Source organism: Trypanosoma cruzi, genomic scaffold, assembly GCF_000209065.1.
Source record: "Trypanosoma cruzi strain CL Brener 1047053516323 genomic scaffold, whole genome shotgun sequence".
Taxonomy (NCBI): domain Eukaryota; phylum Euglenozoa; class Kinetoplastea; order Trypanosomatida; family Trypanosomatidae; genus Trypanosoma; species Trypanosoma cruzi.
Genome location: NW_001849455.1, coordinates 112,206 through 138,760, shown reverse-complemented (window position 1 = coordinate 138,760; position 26,555 = coordinate 112,206). Strand labels below are relative to the sequence as shown.

The 26,555-nt window shown below is 49.6% G+C and overlaps 6 protein-coding genes across 6 annotated transcripts, besides 35 other annotated features; all 6 read left to right on the top strand.

Annotated features, from left to right (window-relative positions):
* Nucleotides 1-5,509: a sequence feature (areas merged during assembly that could not be assigned to a particular haplotype. This can correspond to areas where the two haplotypes were merged or to regions with more than two copies in the genome that were merged during assembly.).
* Nucleotides 2,564-4,381, top strand: Tc00.1047053507677.160 (hypothetical protein, conserved; the record flags this gene model as incomplete). The annotated part of the gene is made up of 1 exon (XM_811574.1): nucleotides 2,564-4,381. The coding sequence occupies one exon, from the start codon at nucleotides 2,564-2,566 to the stop codon at nucleotides 4,379-4,381; it is 1,818 nt and encodes a 605-aa protein (XP_816667.1).
* Nucleotides 5,510-5,860: a sequence feature (haploid, Esmeraldo-like haplotype).
* Nucleotides 5,861-26,555: part of a sequence feature (heterozygous, Esmeraldo-like haplotype) that runs on past the window's edge.
* Nucleotides 7,078-7,132: a microsatellite.
* Nucleotides 7,149-10,274, top strand: Tc00.1047053507677.150 (CYC2-like cyclin, putative; the record flags this gene model as incomplete). Its single annotated transcript, XM_811573.1, has 1 exon — nucleotides 7,149-10,274. The coding sequence occupies one exon, from the start codon at nucleotides 7,149-7,151 to the stop codon at nucleotides 10,272-10,274; it is 3,126 nt and encodes a 1,041-aa protein (XP_816666.1).
* Nucleotides 10,359-10,380: a microsatellite.
* Nucleotides 10,550-10,577: a sequence feature (AT_rich).
* Nucleotides 10,617-10,656: a microsatellite.
* Nucleotides 10,779-10,806: a microsatellite.
* Nucleotides 10,830-10,858: a microsatellite.
* Nucleotides 10,884-10,907: a microsatellite.
* Nucleotides 11,075-11,105: a microsatellite.
* Nucleotides 11,184-11,209: a microsatellite.
* Nucleotides 11,233-11,301: a microsatellite.
* Nucleotides 11,513-11,540: a microsatellite.
* Nucleotides 11,745-11,784: a microsatellite.
* Nucleotides 11,893-11,923: a microsatellite.
* Nucleotides 12,146-12,182: a sequence feature (A-rich).
* Nucleotides 12,183-12,203: a microsatellite.
* Nucleotides 12,204-12,255: a sequence feature (A-rich).
* Nucleotides 12,344-12,389: a sequence feature (A-rich).
* Nucleotides 12,767-12,872: a sequence feature (A-rich).
* Nucleotides 13,085-13,109: a microsatellite.
* Nucleotides 13,266-13,293: a microsatellite.
* Nucleotides 13,402-13,422: a sequence feature (AT_rich).
* On the top strand, nucleotides 13,476-15,671 carry Tc00.1047053507677.140 (hypothetical protein, conserved; the record flags this gene model as incomplete). Its single annotated transcript, XM_811572.1, has 1 exon — nucleotides 13,476-15,671. The coding sequence occupies one exon, from the start codon at nucleotides 13,476-13,478 to the stop codon at nucleotides 15,669-15,671; it is 2,196 nt and encodes a 731-aa protein (XP_816665.1).
* Nucleotides 15,928-15,955: a sequence feature (AT_rich).
* Nucleotides 15,985-16,004: a microsatellite.
* Nucleotides 16,023-16,055: a microsatellite.
* Nucleotides 16,311-16,365: a sequence feature (A-rich).
* Nucleotides 16,483-16,520: a microsatellite.
* Nucleotides 16,767-16,802: a microsatellite.
* Nucleotides 16,808-16,855: a microsatellite.
* Nucleotides 17,063-17,099: a microsatellite.
* Nucleotides 17,279-17,434: a sequence feature (A-rich).
* Tc00.1047053507677.129 (hypothetical protein, conserved) lies at nucleotides 17,703-21,779 on the top strand (the record flags this gene model as incomplete). Its single annotated transcript, XM_811576.1, has 1 exon — nucleotides 17,703-21,779. The coding sequence occupies one exon, from the start codon at nucleotides 17,703-17,705 to the stop codon at nucleotides 21,777-21,779; it is 4,077 nt and encodes a 1,358-aa protein (XP_816669.1).
* Nucleotides 21,841-21,869: a microsatellite.
* Tc00.1047053507677.120 (hypothetical protein, conserved) lies at nucleotides 22,020-23,897 on the top strand (the record flags this gene model as incomplete). The annotated part of the gene is made up of 1 exon (XM_811571.1): nucleotides 22,020-23,897. The coding sequence occupies one exon, from the start codon at nucleotides 22,020-22,022 to the stop codon at nucleotides 23,895-23,897; it is 1,878 nt and encodes a 625-aa protein (XP_816664.1).
* Nucleotides 24,026-24,055: a sequence feature (AT_rich).
* Tc00.1047053507677.110 (uncharacterized protein) lies at nucleotides 24,334-26,280 on the top strand (the record flags this gene model as incomplete). Its single annotated transcript, XM_811570.1, has 1 exon — nucleotides 24,334-26,280. One exon carries the CDS (start codon nucleotides 24,334-24,336, stop codon nucleotides 26,278-26,280), a length of 1,947 nt encoding a protein of 648 aa, XP_816663.1.

The following is a 26,555-nucleotide window of genomic DNA, read 5'->3' as shown; positions in this document are numbered from 1 at the left end:
AGTGTTGTTTTACATGCGAGTGATTTTGGCGGCGGTGTAACAGAAGCTTGTGGAAGGAGTGCGGGCCCAGATGGTGCCAAATAAATGGGTGGGAGACTCATATATAAACCTTCTTTTTTTTTTTTTAATCTATTGACTGGATTTTTTTCGAGGGCAGGGCGGCGGGTGTTTGTTGTTTTTGAAGGATGGCGGCCCTTCCCTGCACATTCGGCGAGCGGGCAGGCCCTGGCTGAAGTTTTCTGGAGCAATTCGGCCGACGTAGTTCCATTCGAGTGATCATCTTCAGGCAATTATCCGGCGGTTGCGAGACCCAACGTGAGCCCTCGGCTTTGATTGCCGTGGCCGGTCTCATCCCATCGGACCGTGCTGGCTGGACGTCTTGGTGGGATCTTGCGGTGTGCGGAAACGCGGCGGGCATGCACACTCCGGGCTGGCCACAGCTTTTGGCGAGTCATCTCTCACCACGCATGAACGCGGCGGGGGCGATTGGACGGGGGCAGGGCATACTAACCACCAAAAATCTGAATTTTCGGCACGACTATGTCCAGGCCACCGGGGACCACCAGCATCTTTGCGCTCTTTTCAATGCGCAGCTGGCGGCTCAGGAGAAGAGGGACTCCGTGTGACCCTCGCGGAGGGCCCTTCCGCGAGAAGTGCAGGACTTTTGGGAAAAGGAGACGCGACCGTTGACGAGGGAGAGGCTTGGAGAAGCCAGCGCCGCCCGAGTTCACCTCCCAACCGCGGGGTGGCAACTCCCTGGTGTCCAAGCGTCGCCTTGTCCCGTGGGAAACTCCTAGCATCCTCGTTTTTGCAACGGCGGCGGGGACGATGGTGGTGGCCGTGAGCCCCCGAATGCATGCGTTCCTCCACTTGCCCAGGGCTCCGCCAACGACGTGCCGAGCCGGGAATTGTTGGGGGATGGGGGGAAGCCCCGGGTTCCGCATTCACGACGCGGCTAAATGGGTCTCTCGTTCCCAGAGTGGGGCTTGCAGGCTCTGGAGCTGCTGCTGCGCAGGAGCCCGGCGACTGGGGATAGGAATCCATACATGTTCAGGAGGCGCTCGCGAGCCCCATGGGATGGGTCGGGATGGGCGGTGATCTTGGTGCGCCGTCGTCGGTGGTGTTGAATTTCAGCGACGCCCTGCGCACGATGACTTTTGGGCGGCGCGCCCTAGCATTTTCATGATGGGGCCGCGTTCATTTTTGCACAGGACTATGTACGAGACGGGCGCGTTGGCAAATTCTACCCAGCCGCTGACCGAGAAGGAGCAGCGAGCACGATCTTCTCGTGGCCGGCTGTGCGGGTTATTTGGGCAATAAGCGTCTTGGGGCTTCTTGGCGGCAGTGGATGCTCACGGGGCATCCCCCTGATTGGATTTGCGCGCAGTCGTTTTTGACTGAGCGCACCCAGTGGGGCGCGACGATTTGTTTTTTGCCGCGTCGCGGTCACCCGCACGGAGGCACTGGTGTGGGAGAAGTTTGTCGGGCTTGCCCGGGTTTGCCGAGCCAACATCGGCGGCTGCGAGTCAGGGGTCTACAACACATACTTTTCTTGGCGTGTCCTTTGGTCATTCTTCGCGATGGGGGGTGCTGAGTGTGGTGCTTGCCTTGTATTTGCGCCGCACGGCTCTTCTGTGCGGGGCCAGAAGGTTCATCTTGCCTCGTTGGCGTTTGCGGAGCGTTTGCCGCAAAGCATGGATGTGTGTGTGGACAATGTCTTGTTGCGGGGCGCCGCCTTGTGAAGGGGCGGTGCGGAAGTGCGCGCCTCTGCACGCGGGAGTGCGATTTGGCACCGTCTTTTTTTTTTTTTGGCATTTACTTGTTCTCTTCACACGCACGGTCGCCCATCACGTGGCAACGTCTTTGATTTCAATGACGGCCTGAGGAGGGAGAACGGAGACGCCGCCGCGTTTTTTGCGGGACACGAAAGGCACCCACGGCGTGGGCTCACAAAGAGCCCGGCTGGTGTAGATTGGGACCTGAACCATTGTGTCTGCTGCTGTTTTGGCGTTGAACGGTTCTCATTCTTGCTGGGATGCTGGGCACACTGAGCCCAACTGTGATATTCTGTTGTCTTTTCTCCTTGTGGGAAGAAGGGGCAAGGCCTCCACGAGGGTTATAGCCTAAGTGGATGTGTGTTTTGTCAAAGGATATCTTTGCTTCACTTTTATGAACGATGTTTGTGCGTTTTTGTGATCAATTTTGTTTGTTTGCTTGCTGTAATTGTGTGTGCGAGTCTTCATTCCTTCTCTTGCTTGCTGAGGATGGAGCGCAAAAATTTAAAATGTGACGATTTGGACACGCGGTGCGGCACCCAGCCACGGGGAGGTCGTCCGACATGTTCGAGCCTCAGTGATTGTATCGGCGTGAAAAGAGATGTGTCCGTTTTCCCCTAACTCTCAGTGACAAATGCGTGTGCTCCGTTGCACGAGAAGCGGTCATGGTTGGCCCTTACAGCATGACGGCACACAATTTCTGTTTTCAGTGGCGTGTGCGGTTTCTTTTTTGGCTCTTCCGATTATATACCCTCCTTGCTTTTTGTATGACACCAAGGTAAGAAGCAATGGTAAAATTGGTAGACGATCTGTTCCGCATGCGGATGCTGATGGCCGGCGTCTATCTCGCGCTTGGCATTTCGTCCAATTACGGTTTCAGCATCTTTACGGATCATCTGAGGAATAAGTACGGGTATTCGCAAAGCGACATCACGACAATCAGCACGGTCGGGAATTGCGTGAGCTACTGCGGGTTCCATGCCGGAGTGCTGTTTGACTACGTGGGTCCCACAGTCCTGCTTCCGGTTGGGGGTCTCTTTGGATGCCTGGGCTTTGTTCTGTTTGGGATGACATTTGACGGTACAATTACCACATCGAGCGTGGCGCTCTTTGCTCTTTACCAGGGAATTACCTGCCTTGGCCTTCCGATGATGGATGTTTCTTCTGTCATGTCGCTGATGCTGCAGTTCCCCTTGGAGCGCGGCTATGTTGTACTGATCGTGAAGACGTTCAATGGGCTTGGAACCGCAGTGCTGATGGCGTATTTCAACGGCTGGTTTAAGGCGGCGGACTCTGATCAACCTGAGGAGAACAACTACTCCGGCTACGCGTACTTTACTGGGGTGATGATTCTGCTGTGCTCCCTTTTAGGCGCGTGCTTCATACGGTTGCCGATGTACTTTCCGTGCTCGTGGACAAAAAAGCGTCTGAGCAGTGAGGAGGCCGCGGAGCGGGAAAAAACGCTTGACCTGTACATGAGCCAGCATGCCCCCACGCGGCGTCTGCGGACCGGTTTTGCAATTGTCTTTGTTACGCTGATCTTTTCCACCACACAGTCGATCACCACGGCGTACGTGAATACTTCCCGCGCGGGCTACTTGGCGATCTCGATCGTAGCGGTACTGTTGGTGGCATCTTTTTCCGTAATTGCGATGCCGTTCCAGTTTCTGGGCCGCTACACGCCCGTGTGTTCCACGCATGTGGAGGGCATCGGGATCGGGAAGACGACTACAGAGCCGATGCATGAGCGGAAGGGCGAAACTGCATCCGAGTCTGCTGTGGCTGACGGCAACAACCTTGGTGCGAATGGGGTGGCCGTGCCAGCACCGCAGTACAGTGGTTCCTTCTGGTCTCACCTACTCACCGTTGAGTTGTGGGCGGTGTGGCTCGCTTGCTTCGGCACGTTTGGTACCAGCCTGGTGATGCAGATGAACGCTGCTCAGATCTATCGCAGCATGAACAACGGCAAGTTTGACACCCGAACGCTGACGCTGTACGTCGCCATCATGTCTGTGGGCAGTGCTGTTGGACGCATGGCCGTGGGGTATCTCGATATGAAGTTGTTTGCGTTGCAGCGTGAGGGAAAGACGAAGACACTGACGACCATTGCACTTCCCATTGGCCCCCTGTTGTTGATGGCGGCTTACCTCTTCTTTGCCGTGCTACCGGGGAGTGCGCTGCTGCCGCCGTTTCTGCTTGGAGCCATGGGCAACGGAGTTGGCTGGGGCATGAGCGTGATTGCTTTACGGATGATGTACTCTGAGGATATTGGCAAGCATTATAACTTTTGTTTCACGTCCGGTGCCGTTGCGTCTATTGCGCTGAACCGCTTTATGTTCGGGGGGTTGTACGATGCGGAGGCGCGCAGGCGCGGTGAGTTCCCCTCATGCAACCACCCCAGGTGTGTGCGAATCCAGATGTTTATCTTGCTGCTCGTGAACGTGGTCGCCACACTCGCCGCCGCGTTTGTACACTGGCGGTTTTCGCGCTTCACTCGGGCAAGGCTGGATGAGCGGGAGACACCGGGCTCTCTCCAAGACGGGAAGGATATGATCGGAATGGGGTCTGGTGACCAGGCTACTGAGGAGGATCATCTGCAGTCATAGTGGCGATTCTGGCCGCTTTCCGTGGACGGTGCCGCCCGCCCTCCACTCATTGTATTTAATTATATATATAAGCTTTTTAAAAATACCTATTGGTACCTGTGTGTGTGCGTGCGCTGGTGTGTATGGGCTTCTGTGGTCAGGGATTCTTGCCCCTTACCACCGCTGCCACTGCCATCAGTGCGACGGCCGCGCCGTACCGCCGGTGAAGACGCTCTACAATTGACATGGCTTAAGAGAAGAAAACTCATGTGAATGAAATATCGTAAGAAATAACTACGCCCTGCATCTGTTGGTCGTCGCGATAAAGGCGGGGACTCTGTCTGCTTACTGCATTGAATGTGGCGGCTGTGGGCAAAGCGATGGCACACGAGGCCGTTGCGAGCATATATTTGCCCACTCACTCGCTGTTGCATTCCACTTTTGGTTTGGTGCGCAGTGAGGAGAGTTTTAACGTTTTTGGGTATTTGTTTGTTTTGAGATCCTGTTTTTTATTCACTTGGCCTTGTTGGCTGTTGATGTGGAAAGAGCGGCGTATTTCGTTGCACGAGGCTTGTGGAAGGAGTGCGGGCCCAGATGGTGCCAAATAAATGCGTGGGAAACTCATATATAAACCTTCTTTTTTTCAATCTATTGATTGAATTTTTTTTCGAGGGCAGGGCGGCGGGCGTTTGTTGTTTTTGAAGGATGGCGGCCCTTCCCTGCACATTCGGCGAGCGGGCAGGCCCTGGCTGAAGTTTTCTGGAGCAATTCGGCCGACGTAGTTCCATTCGAGTGATCATCTTCAGGCAATTATCCGGCGGTTGCGAGACCCAACGTGAGCCCTCGGCTTTGATTGCCGTGGCCGGTCTCATCCCATCGGACCGTGCTGGCTGGACGTCTTGGTGGGATCTTGCGGTGTGCGGAAACGCGGCGGGCATGCACACTCCGGGCTGGCCACAGCTTTTGGCGAGTCATCTCTCACCACGCATGAACGCGGCGGGGGCGATTGGACGGGGGCAGGGCATACTAACCACCAAAAATCTGAATTTTCGGCACGACTATGTCCAGGCCACCGGGGACCACCAGCATCTTTGCGCTCTTTTCAATGCGCAGCTGGCGGCTCAGGAGAAGAGGGACTCCGTGTGACCCTCGCGGAGGGCCCTTCCGCGAGAAGTGCAGGACTTTTGGGAAAAGGAGACGCGACCGTTGACGAGGGAGAGGCTTGGAGAAGCCAGCGCCGCCCGAGTTCACCTCCCAACCGCGGGGTGGCAACTCCCTGGTGTCCAAGCGTCGCCTTGTCCCGTGGGAAACTCCTAGCATCCTTGTTTTTGCAACGGCGGCGGGGACGATGGTGGTGGCCGTGAGCCCCCGAATGCATGCGTTCCTCCACTTGCCCAGGGCTCCGCAACGACGTGCCGAGCCGGGAATTGTCGGGGGATGGGGGGAAGCCCCGGGTTCCGCATTCACGAGGCGGCTAAATGGGTCTCTCGTTCCCAGAGTGGGGCTTGCAGGCTCTGGAGCTGCTGCTGCGCAGGAGCCCGGCGACTGGGGATAGGAATCCACACATGTTCAGGAGGCGCTCGCGAGCCCCATGGGATGGGTCGGGATGGGCGGTGATCTTGGTGCGCCGTCGTCGGTGGTGTTGAATTTCAGCGACGCCCTGCGCACGATGACTTTTGGGCGGCGCGCCCTAGCATTTTCATGATGGGGCCGCGTTCATTTTTGCACAGGACTATGTACGAGGCGGGCGCGTTGGCAAATTCTACCCAGCCGCTGACCGGGAAGGAGCAGCGAGCACGATCTTCTCGTGGCCGGCTGTGCGGGTTATTTGGGCAATAAGCGTCTTGGGGCTTCTTGGCGGCAGTGGATGCGCTGCTGCGTAGCTTTTGCACAGCAAGTTCTGCTCGTCCGGCCTCCAATCCGTCCGGTTACGCGGTTGCATTCTGTACTGCATTTGATGCACCGCAGCAACTATCAACAGCTGTGATTGTTGTTTGCCGTCAAAGACGCGTGGCTGTGGTGCACGGAAAATCTGGCGTCTCCCTTTCTAGATGAGTAAATGCGACGAAAAAACGCGGTTTTCAAGGAGGTGCAGGCCTTTTCTACGTGGCAACAGACTTTGTTGCCAGCAGGTGATGTTAATGCCTTTTTTCTGGTATTTCAGCAGCCGGTGATCGAGGAGAATGCGGTAGCATTCTTCATCGCCAAGGAAGCCGCCCCTGTGAGCAGGCTCCAATATGTCCATGTGCTACAGGCCATTGTGCATGTGGAACGGATGCCCGTGGACAGATTTAGTGTAGCTGCTTTTGTCTGCGGCCCGTGTCGCATTGTGGAAGGAAGACCATCGATTATATTTTTTTTTTGCCTCGTGTGTGTGCGTGTGTTTTTTTTTTTTGGGGGGGGGGACTTTTCTGTTGAGTCCTCGGAAGGGCAAATTGAGTGCTTACGCCAGAAAGTCACATCTTCTTTGTGTAACTGTCCCAAACCTGTCTTCGCTTCTGTATTTAATCTTTTCGATTTTTATTATTTTTGGAGGTACCTTCCTTTTTTTCTTTTTTTTTTTTCTAGGATAAAAAAGGGAGGCTTAAGTTGGGTCTGGGCAGTGGACGCGGCCGCAATAAACGACGGGTTTGTTGGACTTACTACTGGCACTGATCCCTTTTCGGCGTACGAGAACTACAGGGAGAACCCTATAGGAATACGCTGAGGGACGACAGCCATTACTAGTACTACTAATAATAATAACAATAATACTAACACTACTACTACTGCCGAAACTAAATTTCCAATGGAATTGTCAGTGTCTCCTGATGTACAACGTTCAAAAGGGTATGTGTCTCACTCATTCCACAATCTAAAGGTGCCTTTTACAGCTACTCTGGCTGACGAAAACGCATGGCCAGAGGCGGTGTTTGCAGGTGGCATTTCGCATGATTGGACGTCCTCGACTGGGAATTTACCCAGTGGTCAGCCGGTGGAGTCGTTGGCGGCGTGTGGCGGTGGCAAACCATCGAATAGCATGAAATGCACACTCTCTGGCAGCACGTTGACTAAGTGGAAGAGCGATAGCAACGTGGCGGCGAAGCTATTGGGGAACGCTGATATCATGCGGGCGGGCGTCGCCAAAACAACTCCCGTAATGCCCATCGAAGACGTTCGTCGCATGAATTGCTGTGGGGGTTGTCAGGTTCATTTGGGGCGCAGCGAGTGTCATTGTCATCACCAAGACCAACACCACCACCACCAGCAGCAGCAGCAGCAAAAGCCGTCCGTCATGAGTGCGGGTAACCCCAGCAATAACGAGATCCTTAATGGCCATTTTCAATCTGCTCGTCTTTCATTTTTTAAGAAGGCGTTTAGCGGCAACCGACCTCAGCATCATGGGGGAAATCCCCGGCATCACCAGGCCCACCATTATCAGCAACACCACGGCAGTCATCACAATCCTATCCATGTTGCTGGACCTGCTCGTCGGTCTCACCGGCATCGCGGATTTGGTGCCGCTGCAGTGGAGGTTATTCGCAACCGGACATTGGCTGGAAACAGCTCGCCGCACCACAAAACACGCTCTCCGGCGAATAGGGGACGCAAGCGGCATTGGAAACCCTGTCACGTCAACGAACAGGAGGGTCATACGGAGTTTCTTGTTCCATTGCCCCGCTCGAGGTTATCACTGGATGGCAGACAGGAGTCCTCGACGCCAGTGGATGAAGAAGTTAAAACGAAATTCACTGCGTCAGGGTCCGAATTAGGTAGCGGGGTCGTGGGGGATAATACTCCTTCGGCTTTCCGTTTGTCGAACATTGCGCCCTTTTATGAATGTGCAATTCAACAACTTATTACGATTTGCGGACGGCGAACATCCAACGCGCCCGAAGCTGCGCATGGGACATCATGCAATGAGAATCCAGAAAATTTACAGAAACCGATACTGTCGTCTTGTCTCGCGAGCATCCGCTCATTTGACATGGCATCTTCAGTGAATTTGAAGTCTTTTTCAGCACCCCCATCAAAGTTTTCATTATCGCAGCATGCCCTTTTCACAAGAACCCTCTGTTCCAGTGTTGGGGGATCAATGCAGCATGGGAGTGGGATGGAAGAGACTTTTTGTTCATTAAACGATATGGATCCTACACAGAATGAAGGACAGCAGAATGAAGAGAAAGAAATACAATCTGTAGCTATGGCGAGTGGAGACGCCCCGAAACTTGTATCGGAAGAAGTAAAAGAACAAGAAGCATCTCCTACAATGGTGCAGCAGTTAATTGAATCTATTGGAGTTCACGTGGCGTATGGTGATGCTGCTCCTATGGTGTTAATAGGGGCTTTGGTGTACATATCACGTATTACGCTACAGTCTCCTTCTGAAGACGTTGGTGTAACAAATGCGAACTGGTACCGTCTTGTTGCCATTGCCATTTTAATCGCGACGAAGATGTACGTGGATGGTTCGCGGAAGTGGAATGAGCGCATTTCCAAAGCCACTGGTATCTCATTAAAAGAAGTTCAAAAACTTGAGCTGGATTTTTTGTTTCTTATTGACTTTGCGTTGCTGATAAAGGAGGAGGAGGTGGAGACATGGGCGGAGTGGATGGAGTCGGTGGCAAGAAAACGCGGAATGTCCACGCAACTGCGTGCGTTTATTTTTGGCAGAAACAGTTGTCCTCCATCTACCGCCACAACACCGTTGTCTTCATTTGCAGGAGAGGATGCTTTTTCACGATCTTTTTCGCATATTCCGTCGGGAAATTTGCCATCGACGCCCGTCTCGCTCACTCCGGCAAACATGACACCTCAGATCAATGCCCATGTCTCCCCTGGAACAATGAAGTCGGCTTGCCTTTCCCAGCGACTTTCCATGTCTTTTGTACTGGATTTGGCTGAGAAGCATCCTAGACCAACCTCGCATTTGCATCCCTCACCGTCTTCGTTTCACGCTTGCGAGACCCCAAACCAGTTTTTTCCCTCACCCATGTACGCTTCACTGGATTTCCACAGAACGGAGCGTCTGTTTTCCATCGTGCATGCGCCCGAAGAGCCCTCGACACCGGTAAAACTACTGGAGGTGTCACAGTTATTCAATGATGCTCCAAACTCCATACCGTTTACGCCGCCCGAGCAGGAGACCCGGTCACCCATTGAATTTTTTAAGAGGTCTTTTCTTGCGGAGGGGGCGTGTAACAGTGACACATCTTCAGGGAAGGCGAGATGTGGCATGGATGTATTTCAAAAAAGTACGGGCAAGAACGACGCTCGACGCTTGGACTTTGATACTTTTGACGCGTTTGATGAGGAACAAACGCCTCCACATCGTCCACTGAACGTATTGTCTCCGCCCGATCAACTGAATATAGCATTACCTCCTCGTGCGGAGTACAATTGTTTTGCAAACTTCAAAAAGAACAATAGTAATAGGGATATTCCATTCAATAACGGGAAAACTTTCACTGTAACAGCGCCACAGTTATTGTGCTCTTTTCCTCAAAAAAGAGAAGATAAAAATGTGCGAGAACATGCAACAAGAAGTTCAGCATCTGGTTCCGCAGAGAAAAGAACCTCGCGGACCAAGGCGGACACGAATGAAGTGACACCGCATGTTAAAATCAAATCTAAGTACGATAAATTGGTGCATGCTATATCGAACGTCCGTGAGTTATTTTCTGCGAAGCCGTTGTGTGTGCGCGACACCCCCTTCAATGTACTGAGCGTGGCTACGGATGGTAGCGGAACCGCAAATATTGGCGAACGGGACATGTATAACAACAACAACAACAGCAAAGATGTTGATGACCGTTATGTTGCTGAATGTGATGAAGATGAGGATCACGATGAATTTTTGGACGAATTTGAAGACGACAGGGATAATTTTTTTCTTCGGTGCCGCCCGGTGCTGACGCACTCTCCACCGGCATAAAAACACCTCTTCAAACTGAAATGACGCCCCACTATTTCCTTATCCAACGTGCACACGCAGACACACTACGACACACACACACACAAAAAAAAAAAAAAAAAAAAAAGAGCTAGGGACCGGCGGACACAAAAGTAAGGTCAGTGATAGAATGGGGAGGGAGACTACAATGTTAAATCAGGGTGCATTGTATGCCGGGTTTTTGTTTGTTTTGGTTTGTTTTTTTGCTCTTCTTTCTGATTATACGAAAAGGAAAAAGGAAAAAGAAAATAAAGTTGTTTTATTATTTTTATTGTTTATTTATTTCTCTGCGTTTTTGGTTGTGTCACCTTTTCTTTCTTCCTTTGTGTGTGTGTGTGCGTGTGTGTCTGTGTGTGTGTGTGTGAATGACGCTTTCACCCCCCGTATTCTATCAACTTTCTTTTCTGCATTGGGATGGGATGTACAATGAAACAAGAAAAAAAAAAGGAGGGAATAAGACGGGCCTCTATCAACAACCATGCATGCATATATATATATGTATATGTATATATATGCATGCTAAATGATTGTCATCCCATTGTTATTATTATTATTATTATTTTTATCCCTTTTTTGTGTGTATTCTCATATAAAAAAAAAAAAAAAAAAAAAAAAGTTTTTTTTACAGATTTTATTGTGTGCGTGTATGTGCGTGTGTGAATTTGTTTAGTTGCTTTATTTGCTTATTTTTGCCATGTGCGCATCTTTGAGAGGTTTGTATCCGGGGGTATTGCTTCAGGGAGCAGTTATTCTGTGCGAAGAGAGAGGGCGGAAGGAAATTAGGTGGTGGTGGTGGTGGGGGTGGGGGTAATGCGCCACCTCTTTTTCGTTACACCCCTTCACACTGTGCGTCGCACGCCCTTTACTTTGCCTTTTTTTTCTACCCCTGTATTTTTTTTTTTTTTTTTTTTTTTTTTCTCTCCTCCCTCCCCTGGAGTCATTTTTTTTTTTTTTTGTTTGTTTGTTTGCTCTTTTCTCGTTTGTTTTGTTTTGTTTGTCTGCATGTGTGAAGGCCATTCGTTGCTCTCCTTTCACTCGCCCTTTGCAGATTGTGGTGGCGGTACTGAGAGCGGGAGGTCCACGCGCAACTTAAAAGAAAAAAGAAAAGAAATATATATTTTGCGCGTGTAGGTGTAAAGAGGGGGGAGGGGGGCATATGAGCGCGAAAGTGTCGACTGCAACTTTGCCCGCCACGCCCTCTTCTCTCCACCTCCTGGCAGAAGAAAGAAAGAAAGAAAAAAGAAAAAAGGGAGGCAGTGAAGTGGGGAGGGACGCGTGGGAGAAGGGCTGCCGCGCATGTTCCTTCGCGATGTCAACACGAGGCATCGTTGTGGCTCTCCAGCAGCGCACGCATCGAGTGGTGAACGCTCTTTTTTGTTGTTGTTGTTTCCTTTTTTGTTTTGTCTTTTTATGGTCGTTTACAAAATTTCTTCCTCTCTCTCATTTTCCCAGAAAAAAAGAAAAGAAAAAAAAAGAAAAAAAAAAAAAAAAAGCAACACGCACACCGAAAGGGGTCGTTGCGAAGAAGAAAAAAAAATAAATAAAATGCACATAAAAAACAGGAATGATAAAATGATGTCGCAACGGGTGAGGTGAGCCGTACATATATATATATATATATATATATATATTTGCTTGCATGTAGGTGCTTATGCATGTGGATATTGGACGGCACAATGATTCGAGAAACGCAAATTATAACCCCTTTTTTGTTTTTTTGAATTTGCGAAGACCAAAGCCAGAAAGAGGGGAAGAAGGGGGGAAGGGGGATGGAGATGGATGGAAGAGAATGACACGTTTAACTGTGACGATTCTCTTTGCTTCCTTTTTTACAACTTTATCCTCTTGTTGCATTTTTGCTTTTTTTTTTTTTTTTTTTTTTTTTTTCTTTATATATATATATATATATATTGTTTGGCCTTTATTTATATTTTTATTTATTTAATTTTTTTTTTTTTTTTTTGGGGAGGGGGGAGTTCACATTTTATTGTGACTTTTTGACTCTTTTTGTGGGTGATTGATGTTTTTGTCTGATGTTGTTTGCTTTGATGTTTCTTTTTCTTTTTCCTTTACTTTTTTTTTTCTTTTCTTTTTTTTAGGGAACTGTGGAAGGAGTTTGCCGTCAAATGGGGCCAGGCAGATGATACCGCGTTGGAAGATGCTGCTTTTTCCACTCCTCCCACCCACTCCTTCCCGCTGCTGCCGCTGCTGCCCTCCATGCGGTGGACAGGGGAAGGGTTAGGGGGATTGCGGGGCCCTTTCAAAGCCTGTCCTCTCGTGACTTCACAACAGGCCGGACTGTTGCGTAATGTCTCTTGTATGAATTTGGCTCTTTAACGGGTGTGTGGCTGTTGGATGAATCTCAAGCGGACTGCAGGATGCCAGGCACACGGAACCAAGCTTTAATCTTCGCTTTTTTCTTCCTTCTTTCTCCTTGCGGGAAGCAGAGCGACTAGGCATCGGCCAGACACGCATTTGTTTTTTGTTGTATTTTTTCTTTATTGTATTTTTCTACACAATATTTTTTTTTTAAATTATTTTGCATTTTTGTTTTACAGGTTTTTTTTTTTTTTTTTATTTGCCCCGTGATGCCTGGAGACTTCACGACGCGGAAGCTGATGCTTTTTTTTCTACACACATTACTGCACCCGTATCGTCTTATATATATGTATATCTTCTTCCTCTTTTTGATTTACGTTTGTGCCCTCATCTCTGTGTCCGTGTGGACTGTTTGCCTTTAAACCTGGACACACTTTTTCTCCCCGTCTTATTTTTTCTCTGTTTAATGTGGATTTTTTTTTGTTTTTTTTTTTTTTTGCAGGGAAATTGCGCCGCGTGTACTCCGGTCTTGCAACCACAAGGAGAGAGGAACTGGTGGTGGGATAGCGCTTGAGTGCAATCGTAAATATTTTCGAAGCAGCAACACGATTAGGGAAGGAGCGAAGGAAGTATCAAAGGAGTGGGGCCAAAAGGAAAACAAAAGCGAAAACAAAAACAAAAAAACAAAAAACAATTGTGTACGTGTGTGTAGGCGGGGGAAACTGTTGGACGGACATACGTTTGTGCAGATTTCTTTATATTTTATATTTAGATAGTCTTTCCTTCTTGCTTTAAAAAAAAAAAAAAAAAACTCTTGTGTGTCGTGCGTGTCCTGCAACTCTGTGGGTGACGATAGCAAGAGACATGACAAGGTTTGCGGTGGGGACACGAAATTCGGATAAAACCTGCCGCAAAAGACGGCAGGAGGAGGTAAATTCCAGCAAGAAAAAGGACGTAGCAACGGCCGTTGTGAAGGAGGCGCCAGATGGTGAGGGGCCATTTCTCCCACACAACACTCCGGACGAGGGAGGACGCGAATCGCTGCCGTCGGTGTCAAGGCCCGTCGTCAATCTCTTGGACGTTGTGGCGGAGGAAGACAGCCTCACACCGACCGCTGCTCGAGATGCAGCAGGAGGTGGTTGTAAGGGCTCCAAGGGCGGCAAAAAAGGGAAGACGACAGCGATGAAAAGTGACGATGCGGGCAAAAAGAGGGTGTTGTCTGGTACATCACCAAAGAAGGGAAAAGCAAAGCAACGGTCAAAGGCGTCCAAGACGAAGCCCGGCAAGGCTGAGCGTGGAGGGGAATCTAGTGTCGCAAATGCGGGAAAGGGACAGGGCGAAGCGGACAGCAAAAAGGAAAATGACGATCATGCGCTTTCGTTGCGTCAGCAAATACCTGAGATGAATAACATTCCCGTCAAGGTGCACCTTGTGGAACATGATATCTCAGAGCTGCAGATTGATAGGACGTCTTGTAGAAATGGCACCTCATCTTCTCGTTTAAATCCTTCACGTGATTTATCCAGTTTTAATGATTGTTTGGAGGAAATGAATAGTTGCGATTTTATTAGCAATAATAATAGTAACAAGAACGGCTTGAGCAACAACTCCAATGAGGGTTTTTTATCACTGAAGGAGCAGGACGCAGCGGAGAAGCCACTCTCACTGCGTTACTCCGTGATGCCTCCCCTGACCATTCCGAGGGAGGGACGAAAGGAGCACACGCAACAGAAGGATGGGGCATCAAAAAATGCCTCCGTCCATGCGTCACGTGCACCTTCCGCGCCCTCTGTAAGTTTGGTTTCTGGAAATTCATCTGGTGCCGATACAAATGGAGAAAAATTTGCCAGAAGAAGTGCACATTCATCTCTTGAAGAGGCATTAGATGGATTGTTGCCAAAAAACATTTTATACCCAACCCGACAACTTCTCACTCGAAGTTTGGCCTCAGCAGCCGAAAAGGAACGTACTGCGACAATAGTATTTGACCTTGACGAGACGTTGTGCAACAACCGTCAACATGGTCCCGCAATACTTCGTCCCGGTGCTGTGGAGATGCTGAAGCAACTTAGGGCTTTGTACCCTCATCCGGTAATGCACAAGGGCGAAACACCAATGGAGCCCACCGGTAAAAATTCTTCCACACAGGTACTGGAGGGTGGGAAGGACAACGGCATCCAAAATCGTTCTCCAGAGGCGACAGAAACTCCCACAGATGACGGCGTCATGTTGCGACTTGAGATTATAATCTGGACAGCGAGTGTGGAAGTGGTTGCTCGGCCCGTTATTGCCCGCTTGGATCCTGATGGTACCATTCTCGACGATGTCATTTATCGTGATGTGCGTTGGTATCGTGACGGAGGGTATACGAAGGACTTACGCCGTATCGGACGTCACCTGGAGCGTAACGTCATTGTAGAGAATGCGCCTTCTTGTGTTTGTATGAATCGACGCAACGCCATTCTCGTGAACGACTTTGTTAGCAATCCTGCCGATCGGCAACTCGTTATTGTCCGTGCTATTTTGCAGGAATGGCTTTATAATGTCAACGCGTTGCTTGTACATTGGCACTTCCAAAAGCTTAAACAGAAGCGACACAATATGATAGAAGATGGCGGTGAGAGTCCCGAGCCTGACAAGCCCATGATTACCCCTCTCACTCGAGGTGGTTCCGCGCATAGCTCCGTGTCGAGAAGTAAAGGAGAACTTTCTCTTTTGTCATCATCCCATGGCGGGGGGAATTTGTTGCAGGAACTGGAGCAAAAGGCCTCAGCGATCCATTTTCTCACGCATCATCCGTTTCTTTCGCCGGGAACGCGTTACGTGAAGCCGTCTGTATGGAAAAAGGCTGCGAGGTATCTTCACGGCTGCGCTGGTTCGAACACAGCAGCAGCCAAACCTTTGATGGCAATGCCAGCAGCAATGGCAGGAGAACTTGGAGGGGGACGAGGTCCCCAGGAGCTGCCGGCCACCACTCCGGCTCGTCCAGTGGTTTCTGCAAGGCCGCGGGGACACCGCTCGTTTGTCGACATGGCGCGTGGACCGCGTGAAGTCCGTTAGGGCCGTAAAAGCGGAGGCAGTTTTTTTTTCCTCGTGCACCCGTGCGCCGTTCCTCCTGGAGTATTAGCCCGGAGTTGTGGGGTTGAAGGAGAACGCAACGGGAGGGAAGAAGAGGAAAGGATAAAAAAAAAAAAAAAAGGGCCAATGGCACCAAGATGGACCCACTGTTGCAGCCACGACGCCATGTTTTATCAGGCGTTTCATGATTTAACATCCTTTGAGAATACTCACAAAATTTCATTTTTTTCTCCCTCTCAAATATATATATATTATATATATATAAAGAAAAAAGAGAGAAACAGACGATGATGACAAAAAAAAAAAAAAAAAAAAGGACAGAATGAAAGGAAAAGAGAAAGCGAGAGAGAGATAGAGAGAGGGAGACTAAGCAAAATGATTGATTTATCATTATGAAGAGAAAGTACACTGATTAATTTTTCCTTTTGATTTGATACAAAGAGCCATATTCATATATACATCCTCCTTGTCTCATGACTCTGAACACACGAGTGCGGGCAGAAGCGAGGGAGTGGAGAAACACGGATAAAACGAAGAAAAAAAAAATTTCTTAACCAGTCACATGTCAAAAGAAGAGAAGAGAAAAGGCCGATGAGGAAAAAGGAAGGTGAACAGCACTGGTTTGTTTCTTTGCCTTTTTATTTCATCCCTCTATTTCTTTTTTTTTTTTTTTTTTACCTGGTGATTTGTTAATTCCCATGCTTACGGGAAGTGTTGAAAGAAATGTAAAAATGTCTCTTTCACTGTCGGTAGACCCCCAGAAGGAAGGAAATAAACGGGAGAAGAGATGTTTCACACAAAGACACACACATATATACCACACACACACACCTCAAAAAGAATGTGTTTTGTGTATGCACATCCCATATTAATAACCCAAGAAGGGTCTGTTTTAGTTTTGTTGTTGTTTAGTTTTTAGTTCTGTACGTGTTTGCACTTGTGGTGGAGCGTCCCTTTTATTTTTTATTTTTTTGGGAGGAGGAGGAGGAGGGGGATGGGGGTGCCTTGGTTGCTGTTGCCGTTTCATTTAAAGGCTAGGAGAAGCAATGATGGAATTCCTTTGCAACCATTTTTCCATTTTTTTTTTTTTTTTTTCTTTCTTTCTTTCTTTCTACATTTATATACAGACGTATATTATATATATGTATATGTATGTATATATATATTACTATATTATCTGGCTGTTGGATATGAATGGAGTGTGCTGCGAGAAAGTGAAGCTCATTGGTCGTGTGTGCTTCATGGAAAAACGTGACCATCATCACCGCCACAAGAAAAGTGTGACAATTGAAATTTCTAAGAGGAGTTGCTAGTAAAAAAGCGTGTTTGTGTTTGCGCGTGTCTATGTGTGTTTTTGTGCGTGTGAAAACCCCTTTTTTCTTTTCTTTTCTTTTTTTTTTCTTTTTTTTTATTATTCACTGCGGCTAATTTCCTTTATTTTTTTTTTCTTGTGCCAGTTTGTGGGATGCGAGAGACCACGAGGGATTTTGTGGGAAGTTGGAGAAAAAAGGGAATCCGGGGTGGAGCGTGGGGCGCTGCTCTCCCTCTCTCTCTCTTGGGGAGGGGGATATTCTTGTTTATTATTTGAGTTTCTTTTTTTTTTTCTTTTTTTTTTTTTGCATCTCTTATATTTTTCTTTTTTTTTTTTTTTTTTTTTTGCATCTCTTATATTTTTCTTTTTTTTTTTTTTTTTTTTTTGCATCTCTTATATTTTTCTTTTTTTTTTTTTTTTTTTTTTTTTCTTTCCTTCTGCGTGTTTGCTGCTTTTCTTGCGTATCCGCCCCATTCCACTTTTTTTTTTATTCACTTTGTTTTTCTTCCCGTGTTTTTGCTGTTGCGGCCTTTATCCTCTTGTTGTTGTAATCCTCCTATTGCAATGGAGCGTTTTTCCCCACCCCTCTCTCTCTCTCTCTGCGTATCTGTTTGCCCTTCACGGCATTGTGTTGCAGCTGTCTCCTCCACGGGTGCTTTTTCTTTTTCTTTGGTTTTTGATTTGGGGAAGTGTCGGGTGTCATGCGGCAAAGGCAGCGACAGTTACGCCCCGAATTATTGGCTCCGGCGGCCGCGAAGCCGAGGACGGCGTTGTCATCGTCGTCGCTGTTATGGGCGCGACGATGTGCGGGGTCGTCCCTCTCCGGGAAGAAGCAGTCACCCGTGACCCCGTTCTTTGCCGCGTTGTTCCCCGCTCACTTTGCGGGAGGCGATGCCGCAGACGATGTTGCTTTGCGTCGAGTGTCATTTGTGCGGCGTGCCTTGTTGGCGAAAGGGGAGAAGGCCGTCGGCGGTGCAAGGACTGCAGGGAGTAAGTGGTCCGCTGCTGCCACCGCCGCTCCCTCTTCTTCTGTCGTTTCCTTGCGGCCGTGGCACGTGATTGCTAACCTGAAGCATGCCGTCCTCTTCGCCATGAATGACGAGGAGAATTCCAACGAAAAAAAGGCGGGTGAAGCTGAAAAAGGCTGCAGCACCCTCCATCAAGACGATGAGGATGAAGCGACGTGCCCACGGAAGGGTGTCAAAAAGGACGAGGGAGAGAAATGTGGGGACGGAAAACGACATGTGGCACCTTCCGAGATTGTTAGACTCGTACGTCATTCTATTCGCATTGTTGAACAAAAAAACACGCGGGTGAGAGTGGAATTGATGATGGCGGATGCCAACGCAGTAGGAGGCACGTCTCGGTTACAAGAAATGGATGATAACTTGCGGGAAGAGAAGGATGTGTTGCGGAATGTCCTACGGAAAGTACCAAAAGAAGCGCTGATGTCATATGTTCTTGGCGGCGATGATGGAATGGGTGGGGCGGCAAACTCAACTTTGGAGCCTCTGCGTTTCGCCTTGAAACAGACAATGCGTTCTTCTGCATATGCGTTTCATCTTACTTTTGAGGCGCTTTTGCGTCAGGGGCAGGACCACATGGCAGTGGAGCTTTTTCGTCGCTGGTGGCGTCATAACCCGCACTTATTCCCGATTGAGCTGGGGCCAGACCTTGGGCAGGATGTATCCTCAATGCTTTCTGTCATCAGGGCAGGAGGCGACACCACCACCACTCTGCAACGGGACATGATCTTCAGACGCCTAGCACAAATTCCCTACAAGAAATACACGGTGACATCGGCGTTGTTCACGCGGGTCATGAAGGTGGCGTTGTGCCTCGGCATTCCTGCACTGGAAGAAGAATTTGTTTTACAGGAACTGATTTACAAGGGAGTGTATATGGCTTGTTGTGCTTCTCGCACTGGTAATGAGAATGGCAATGGTCAGAAGACGGAGACCTCGGCGTCTCATACAGATCTGCATTTTCATGCGTTTCAGGAAAATTACGAAGATTGGCTTGTACTCATTGGAGCCATAGCGGCAGCTGCGGTACTAGAACGTCATGCCGAGGACTTTTGGCGGGAAAAGCCTGGTGGGACGTTGTACGATCGCCTTGTATTTTCCGTCCGTGAAGAATACACAACATTTATCACGAAAGCATGCTGTCCGCAATTAATTCACTCTTCTCCCGCAGACTTTGGGGCGGCGACGAAGCGGGGAGGGGAACCATCAAGGCCATTGGTCGTGCCAGGTTGGACCAGGCTACTCTTTACGACTGTGCTCCGCTGCTATGAAGAGGCAGGCGTGTTTCACGCCTCGCCTGTTCGCCGCCCGGGAAATTCTGCGGCACTCTGGCGGGAAATTCATACCCGACTGATTCGGCAGTTTCCACATATATTTCACGCTGCAAACACCGTCACGACTTTACTTTCCTTTGCGGCGCTTGAAGAGGCTGCAGTTTCGTCTCTGGGAACGTGTCGAATGTCTTTTTCGGGAAAGGAGGAGGCGTTGTGTCGTTGGCGTCTTGAGTGTTTGTCTGAGCGAGAGGAAAGGAATGGTGGTGACGGTACCTTTCATGAGTTCACGCAGTCTCAGGCCTTAAGTGATGACCCTCGCACTTCCAGACGTTTGCGGGCCCGTGTTCTCACCGCACACAGCGCCCTTTCAACGAAGACTATGAAAGAAGAATCCGTCGACAAGGACTCCAGTACTAATGATGCGGAGATGTGTGCTCAGCAGCTGCATTGGAAACACCGAGAGTTATTTGGTCATGCTTTAAGCGTTTCAACCTCACAACTCAGCATTCCCGTGTTTCTGAAGTCACAAGAAGTCATCAACTACGCAGAGGATGCCATGGATGAGCTGGAAGCCGCCCGACATAATGTTGTTGAGATTTTCCGTGAGCATGCGTCGTTGCCCATGTTGCGTCCCGCGTCTCATATTGACGTTTCGAATCCACAAGAGCGTAGAAGTTGCGGCGATATTCTTGCGGAAGCCTCGCAACCGTCTATGTTTCTTTTCTTGCGTCTTGTCTCGCTTCTGTCATTGATGGGGGAACCTCCGGTGGTCACTACGGAGGCAGGAGAGAATGAAGGTGGGATCCGATCTTTTTCACTTGTTGAATGCATCGAAGAGGATATTCTTCCTTACTGCCATCCAAGTGTGGCGGCCTTCCTGCGTCGGTGTTGCGCCACCTATCTTTCCCGTAGTGGGGTGCGAGGAATTCGGGCGCTCGTGGGGGAGCATCAGAAGTTACTGGAGCAACTAACGGAGGAAGCTGCAGTAGGGCGCCTTCTTGTTGGTGTGCTTTGGGGTGGTGAAACTGACAAAAATAATAGTTGCTCCTCAAGACGCTACTCTTTCGGGAGCGGCTCGTTAGCATGGCAGGTCATTTCTCAACATCGTCAGGTCATATTTTGTAAGGACGGTCGTTTACTGCTGGAAATGATTCTTTCTCATTTGGGGACTCTTTCCCTCGCCATTCCGGATGATTACAGGCAACTCGTATGTCTGTCACCGTATGTGCACTGTGTCATTGCTGACCCAACGGATACTGCAAGTAATGCGCTGTCAGCCCTTCGTAGCGAGTTGGACTGGAATCCGGCCCCGGCAAGACATGTTTACATCTCACTGTTGGAATTGCTCTCATGGGTGGTAGAAGCTAAGGGGAAGGAGGAGGCAGAGGAGGGGAAACCGAAAGGCATACAGAAAGAACAAAGTATCGATGAAGCTGAACATGTGAGCACTTTGAATGATGACAGTGGGGCAAATCTGCCAACCTTATCCGATACGGCACGTCACTGGCATGTCGTTCAAAGTTTCTTTCGCAGGCGGCCATTAAATTTTAAATTTTTTTCTCCCTTCCTTTTGGAACGCATTTGTCTGATCTTTGTGCATAGCTGTCCGGACTTGGAGTTAATAATCACTTGTTTGCTGGCTTTGTGTCAGCAACAACGCGGAGGGTCTGGGGCTGACGTTTCCGCGCATATGGACGGAGAGTCTTCCTCGTTTTTTACTCCTCGATTACTCACGAGTCTCTGTTGTTTATTAGTAATGAATGGGTTGACTGGAAACTCTGTTCGGCAGTGGCGGCATAAAAATGGTGCACCGTCTTCTGCCTTGTCTCCAACGTGTGGTGATGCTGTTGGTAAAAGCAGACTTTGTGAGTGGCATCTTTCATGTTTTGAGCGCATGTTGCCGTCAATGGGTCATATCTTGAAGGAGAACAGGGAAGGAGCCGAGGGGTTCTCTGCAGCCTTTTGCGGTGATGGGGACGGCCTGGCGGTTGGAAAGAACGAGACGGCGCACTTGTTGGGCAGCATCGTGCTTGACGTGTTGCTCACTGATGCCCATTGGCTATCACTGAAGAAAGATAATTACTACGTGTTTCTTTTTGTTTCAGCGGCGGAATTGGTAGCTACAAAGGGCGCAGATGAAGCTGCCGTGCACTGCAAGAAATCCTCCTTTCCGTTGGGAGTTGTGTTGCCATCACGGCAGATGTCATCGTCTCACCCGAGTGGTGTTCGTCAGCGTGTGACGAAACTCAGGGATGCGCTTCGCGAAATGGGAGCGGAGAGGCGAATACAAATTCGTCGTTCAGTGTCACCGGTGATAAGGCGAGAGAAGGGAGTGCTGGAAGTGTACAGTCTGGCAAACGATGACGGTGAGGATGAGGACGATGTGGTGAACTTTTTCCTCCATTCCGTAGTTGGTGGGGATGGAGTAACAACGCAGTGCTCGTCCACGTGGTCTGACACGAAGGCGGAAGGCGGATGAAATGTGTCCGTGCGTGTGTCTATATTTGTGCCTCTTTGATGACTTCTCCGTTTCGAGGGTCCTTTTCTTTTCCCTTTCTTTTCTTTTCTTCACGTCCACCCATCTGTAAATAATGCGGGGCGTTTTCTTCTTGTTTTGTTCCATACTGTGGGTAACGTGTCTCTCCTGTTTTTTGGTTGTTTTTCCCACTCTGTGTTTGGTTCGTTTTTCTTGGCCAGGACGGGCGGGCGAAAAAGAAACATGCGGCCCAGCCGCCATTGGCTGTTAAAATGGGGACATGCGGCCGTCGCGGGCACCGTCATACCACCAAAACGAAAACGGCAGTTTGTCATGAAGGAGGGGCAAAACTCTCACCACGGCAGCGATGTCAACAGGCACTCCCAAAAACACGTCTCCTCCGCGTCGTTTCGTCCTCCAATTAACCTTACACATGAGTTATCGCAGCGCGAGCAGTACCGCCTGCATCAAGAACAAGAGGGGGCGGAAATGCTTCGCCGCAGCGTACCAGGGGAGTGGCTTTCACCCATCCCAAAGCGTTACCGATTGTATGACGGCATCGACGAACACGGCTACGAGGCGGCGCGGGTGTCTAAAGAGGACCGGCGAAAAATGCTTCAGGCAGCACTGGAACGAAACGCTGCGTCCGTGGTGGAATTCACAGAAGGTGGTGAAGAAAACATCGACTTGGGAGGGATGTCTGCAGGCGAGTACCATGGACAAACGGGTTCGATGACGATTCCAAGAGATTCTGCCCTGTACAACGCTGTATTGGCCCGGGAAGAGCTTGACTCACGGAAGCGAAACAACTCGTGGACGATGGCGCGAAAACGACAACAAAGCGGGGGGATAGATATCATGGGGAGGGGAGAGGACACATTGATGAGTGGGGGTGATGGAACTCAAGTGATTGACGACAAACGAAGGCGGCGTAGGCAGGACGAGGGCTCTTATACCAGTGTGTTCGATGAAAATCTTCTAGAACCCAACTATGAGAGCATTGGTCAGCCCCGCTCGACCTACGGGATGCGAAAAATGCTTGTCGCCGGCCTTACCAGCTATCAAGCTGTCATAACACGGGAAGAGGAGGCAATTATTTCGGATGAGTTATTGCATTTGCTTCAGGATACTCGTGCTGCATACATTGCGGAGGAAACGCGTTATTGTGTCAACCTCTACGAGAAGGAACTGGGGATACCAGGGAAGGACACACTGGCCTTTGCAATGAGTCGTGCCCCCACATTGCAGCGTGTGCTAGGACGCTTTTTTCACCTTGGTCTTATCCCAAGTTTACCCAACATTTGCCAAGTTAGTGAGATGATTGGGAACTTTTCTGGGTATCCAATTCACAAAAAACCGGCGACGATTGGCCCTTATGTTGGCATATTAAATCTCGTTTCCACAACGCTCATGTATCTTCAGCACTTGGACAACCCATGGTTCCCTCGACTGCACATGAACCCACGAAGCCTCTCTGTGATGGAGCAGCCCTGCCTGGGTGATTACAAAATGGGATACAAGTGGACTCACCAGCCTTTCCACACCTTTGAGTACGCTACACGCATCTCAAAGGATTACCGTATCGAAGTGATGTTCGCTACCGTGGAGGTTGCGCAGATGCGGTACCTTGATGATGCCGTTCGACTGACGGAGTACGCGGTGAAGAAGCAACAGGAGGAAGGTGCTGCAGACAAACGAAGGCTGTTACCACCCTCACCATCACCTGACACGCCGAGTGAAGGAGCAAACGAGTTCCGCGGGTCCGCGGACAAGTGGCTTGATCGACTTAATCGTCAGATGCACGCCTCGGAGAGGGGTGCGAGGTCGGGTGAGGCGGGTACCGCGATCGATGGAAATGCCCTTCGGGAGCAGTTGCTGGCATCGGGCTGCATCGGCGCGAAGTCACGAACACTTGAGACGTCCGTACAAGCCGCAGTCAGCACGGACGATGCGAATGAAAAGGGAAAGGAGAAATTCAGCCCTACGCAACGTCGCATGGCAGCGTTGAAGGCGCGTTACGAGTTTGCCAAACGACTAAAGGAGTCCAAGCCACAGGTGGGTTTGGGAGGTGGCGTGCATGTGATTGAAGGACATTCGCCACGGAAACGTGATTCCTCTTAACACATATTGCCGTCTTTGCATTATTTGGGCACTGGCCGTGTCGTTGCGTTCTCTAACCCCTCCATGGAAGTGAAACAAATTATTCTGATCATTGTCGGCTGTTCCAATCATTGCTCCATTCCAGGTTGTTATATATATATATATATATTTATTTATTTCTATCTTTGGTGGGAAGAAGGTGAGTGTTTTTGACGGTGACTGTCGCTTATGTGTGGAATTTTTGTTTCTTTGAGTGTTATTCCTTATTAAATTTCCTTCCAACTCCCTTTTTACTTGCGACTCCTCTCTAAATCACTCTGAGAGAGGAATGAGGAGTGGGGTGTAAAAGGAAGAAGCTCACACACACAGATAGAGAGTGAGTGGGTGAGTGAGAGACAAAAGAAGGGTGCCGAGGGCGTTGTATTCAAGGCGTGTCATTTGTGTTGAACGAGTTGAGATGCGGGTCTCGAGGGTTTATGCCATGTGCGGCGCTTCGATTATCTGTCGTCGGCCGTCTTGGACGCAACCGCGACAGGGAATACCCCCAAGCGTGGCCAATGCGCTCACACAGAGTGAGAGAGACACTGTTGGTGTGGAGCTTCACCTCCCATCGTTTGCTTCGGTGGCATTTGCAGGACGCGACGAGATGCAGCACCACGTGCGGCGGACGGTGGAAGCGGTAGACTGTGTGATTCATGCCTGTGCAGATGCGGCACTCCCGTTGGACTACATCACCTTGCGGTGTTGCGCACCATTTTCAGTTGGAGAATCGTGGACCGAGGAAGACTGGCACCTGGCGCTTTCTTTTTTGCGCGACGTGGCGATGCATCTGCTTCCGATGTTTCCAGTTTCTTTGCTTTTTCCCATTACAGCGTCTAACACGCTACCCGCGTCGTGCATCAGCAAAATGTTCGACATGCTTCATCGCGTAGGCTGGAAAAATTTGTTGGTGGGGTTGCCAGCTTCCACCAGCAGCGCCATGGTGGGTGCGACGGCAGAGGGGGATCAGCCCCCCATGCATCCCGCGGTGAGGGGTTGGATTTCGTTGCTGCACGGAACAGGTGAACATCCTCACTTTTCGAGGTCTCAGCCCATTCCATGGACGGGGCTATTTCCATGGATTTTGCAGGAAGGATTTTTTGACCGCTTTTCGGTTGGGCTTTCCGTGGACCTGTACACCTCGTTGCAGTCACTGTCTCTCTTAAGAGAGGCTGATGATGAGAGCGGAGGTGAAAACCGCGTCAGTTCCTCACCGAGGCAAGCCAGGAGGGAAGCTGGATCGAGTTCCACGCAGGAACAGCTCTTAAAACTTCGACAAACCACAAGAAAAGAAAAGGATTTGTTATGGAATCAGCAAGAGAAAGAGCAGCAGCAGCAGTTGAGGACGCAAAGTTTTCAAGGGAGTAAAGGGCCGGAGCTCATAACTCTTTCGGCACCCCCAAGGGAATTTTCAGACATGTTTTTGTCCCAGCACCAGTCTTTCCTGGATGCGGAGAACAGCGATGTTGGGCAAGAGATATTGATGATGGCCCAGTTTCTTCAGCAGGTATCCGAGGAGCATGCACCCAAGCAGGAAGATCGGCTGCAGAAAAGAAGTACAGCCTCAGTAGAATATGAAGTAGGCGTTGTACATGAGAAGAAGGGTACGAGCGATGCTGCAGCGGGGCGGCAACTGGGGAACTGCACGTTGTATTGGCAGTTGTTGGAGGAAATTGCACAGCGAACGCGTGCCCAGTACCTGTGCACAACACCGTGTGTCAATCCTGCTTCCCTACTGGCGTGGAAACAAGCTTGCGTGGAAAAATTTGGCTGTAAAAATAATGGCATGAATAATCAAGGCGATGATTCTTTTTTGGCTTTCCTACCTGTTGTGCATACACTGTGGCCCCTTCTTCATCCCGTGCAGGTTGAAAGAGTACGTCGGCAGAATATTTCCTCGGCAGTCATTATGGGCGACAAGGTTTTAACGGACGCGCTTGAATTTCTACCAAAGGAAACTCAGCAAGCGCTCCAACAGGCGTTGCGCGACATTCCCCCTTTGTATTTGCAGCGGGCGTTGAATGGTGCAGTGGAACCGCGAAGAGAAACGCAGATTCACCACGAGGCGGGCGGTGTGCGTTTGTCATGTGGGAACGACGGCCGTTCCAATGTCTCAGAAATTTTTGGTGCAGGCACGGCAACGCATCAGGCTCTTTTCTCTGATATGCCCGCAGGTGTATTGCATCATATCTGTGATGTGGAGAAGACATTTCGTCAGGGTCCTATGAAGAAGACCATTGAGAACTCGATTGAGACTATTCGCTCAGGTGGTGTACATGCAAGTAATTGTCATTTTCTTATTTCTGTTCCTTGTGACACGGAGCTTCCGGTGCTGTCTGAGTCTCTCCGACTCCTTTGCCCGTGAGCACATGAATTAGAAAAAGTAAACGGATAAGAGGAAAAAATACGCGAAATGGGGGCGGTGATACCGCTTTTGTCAGACTTTTTTCTGGCTTCCAGACTGCCGCTTTCGATTAAAATAATTTTTATGTCAGTAAGTAAAGTTTGCTGGCAGTCCATGTGTGATTGTGTGCGGAAAAGCTTCTACTTTGCGTTTCTCGTCTCTTGTCCCTTTGCGAGAGAAGTGACAGTACAGAGAAGGAGTGGTTTTTCTTTGGTTGTTGCTGCTTTTTCTCACTC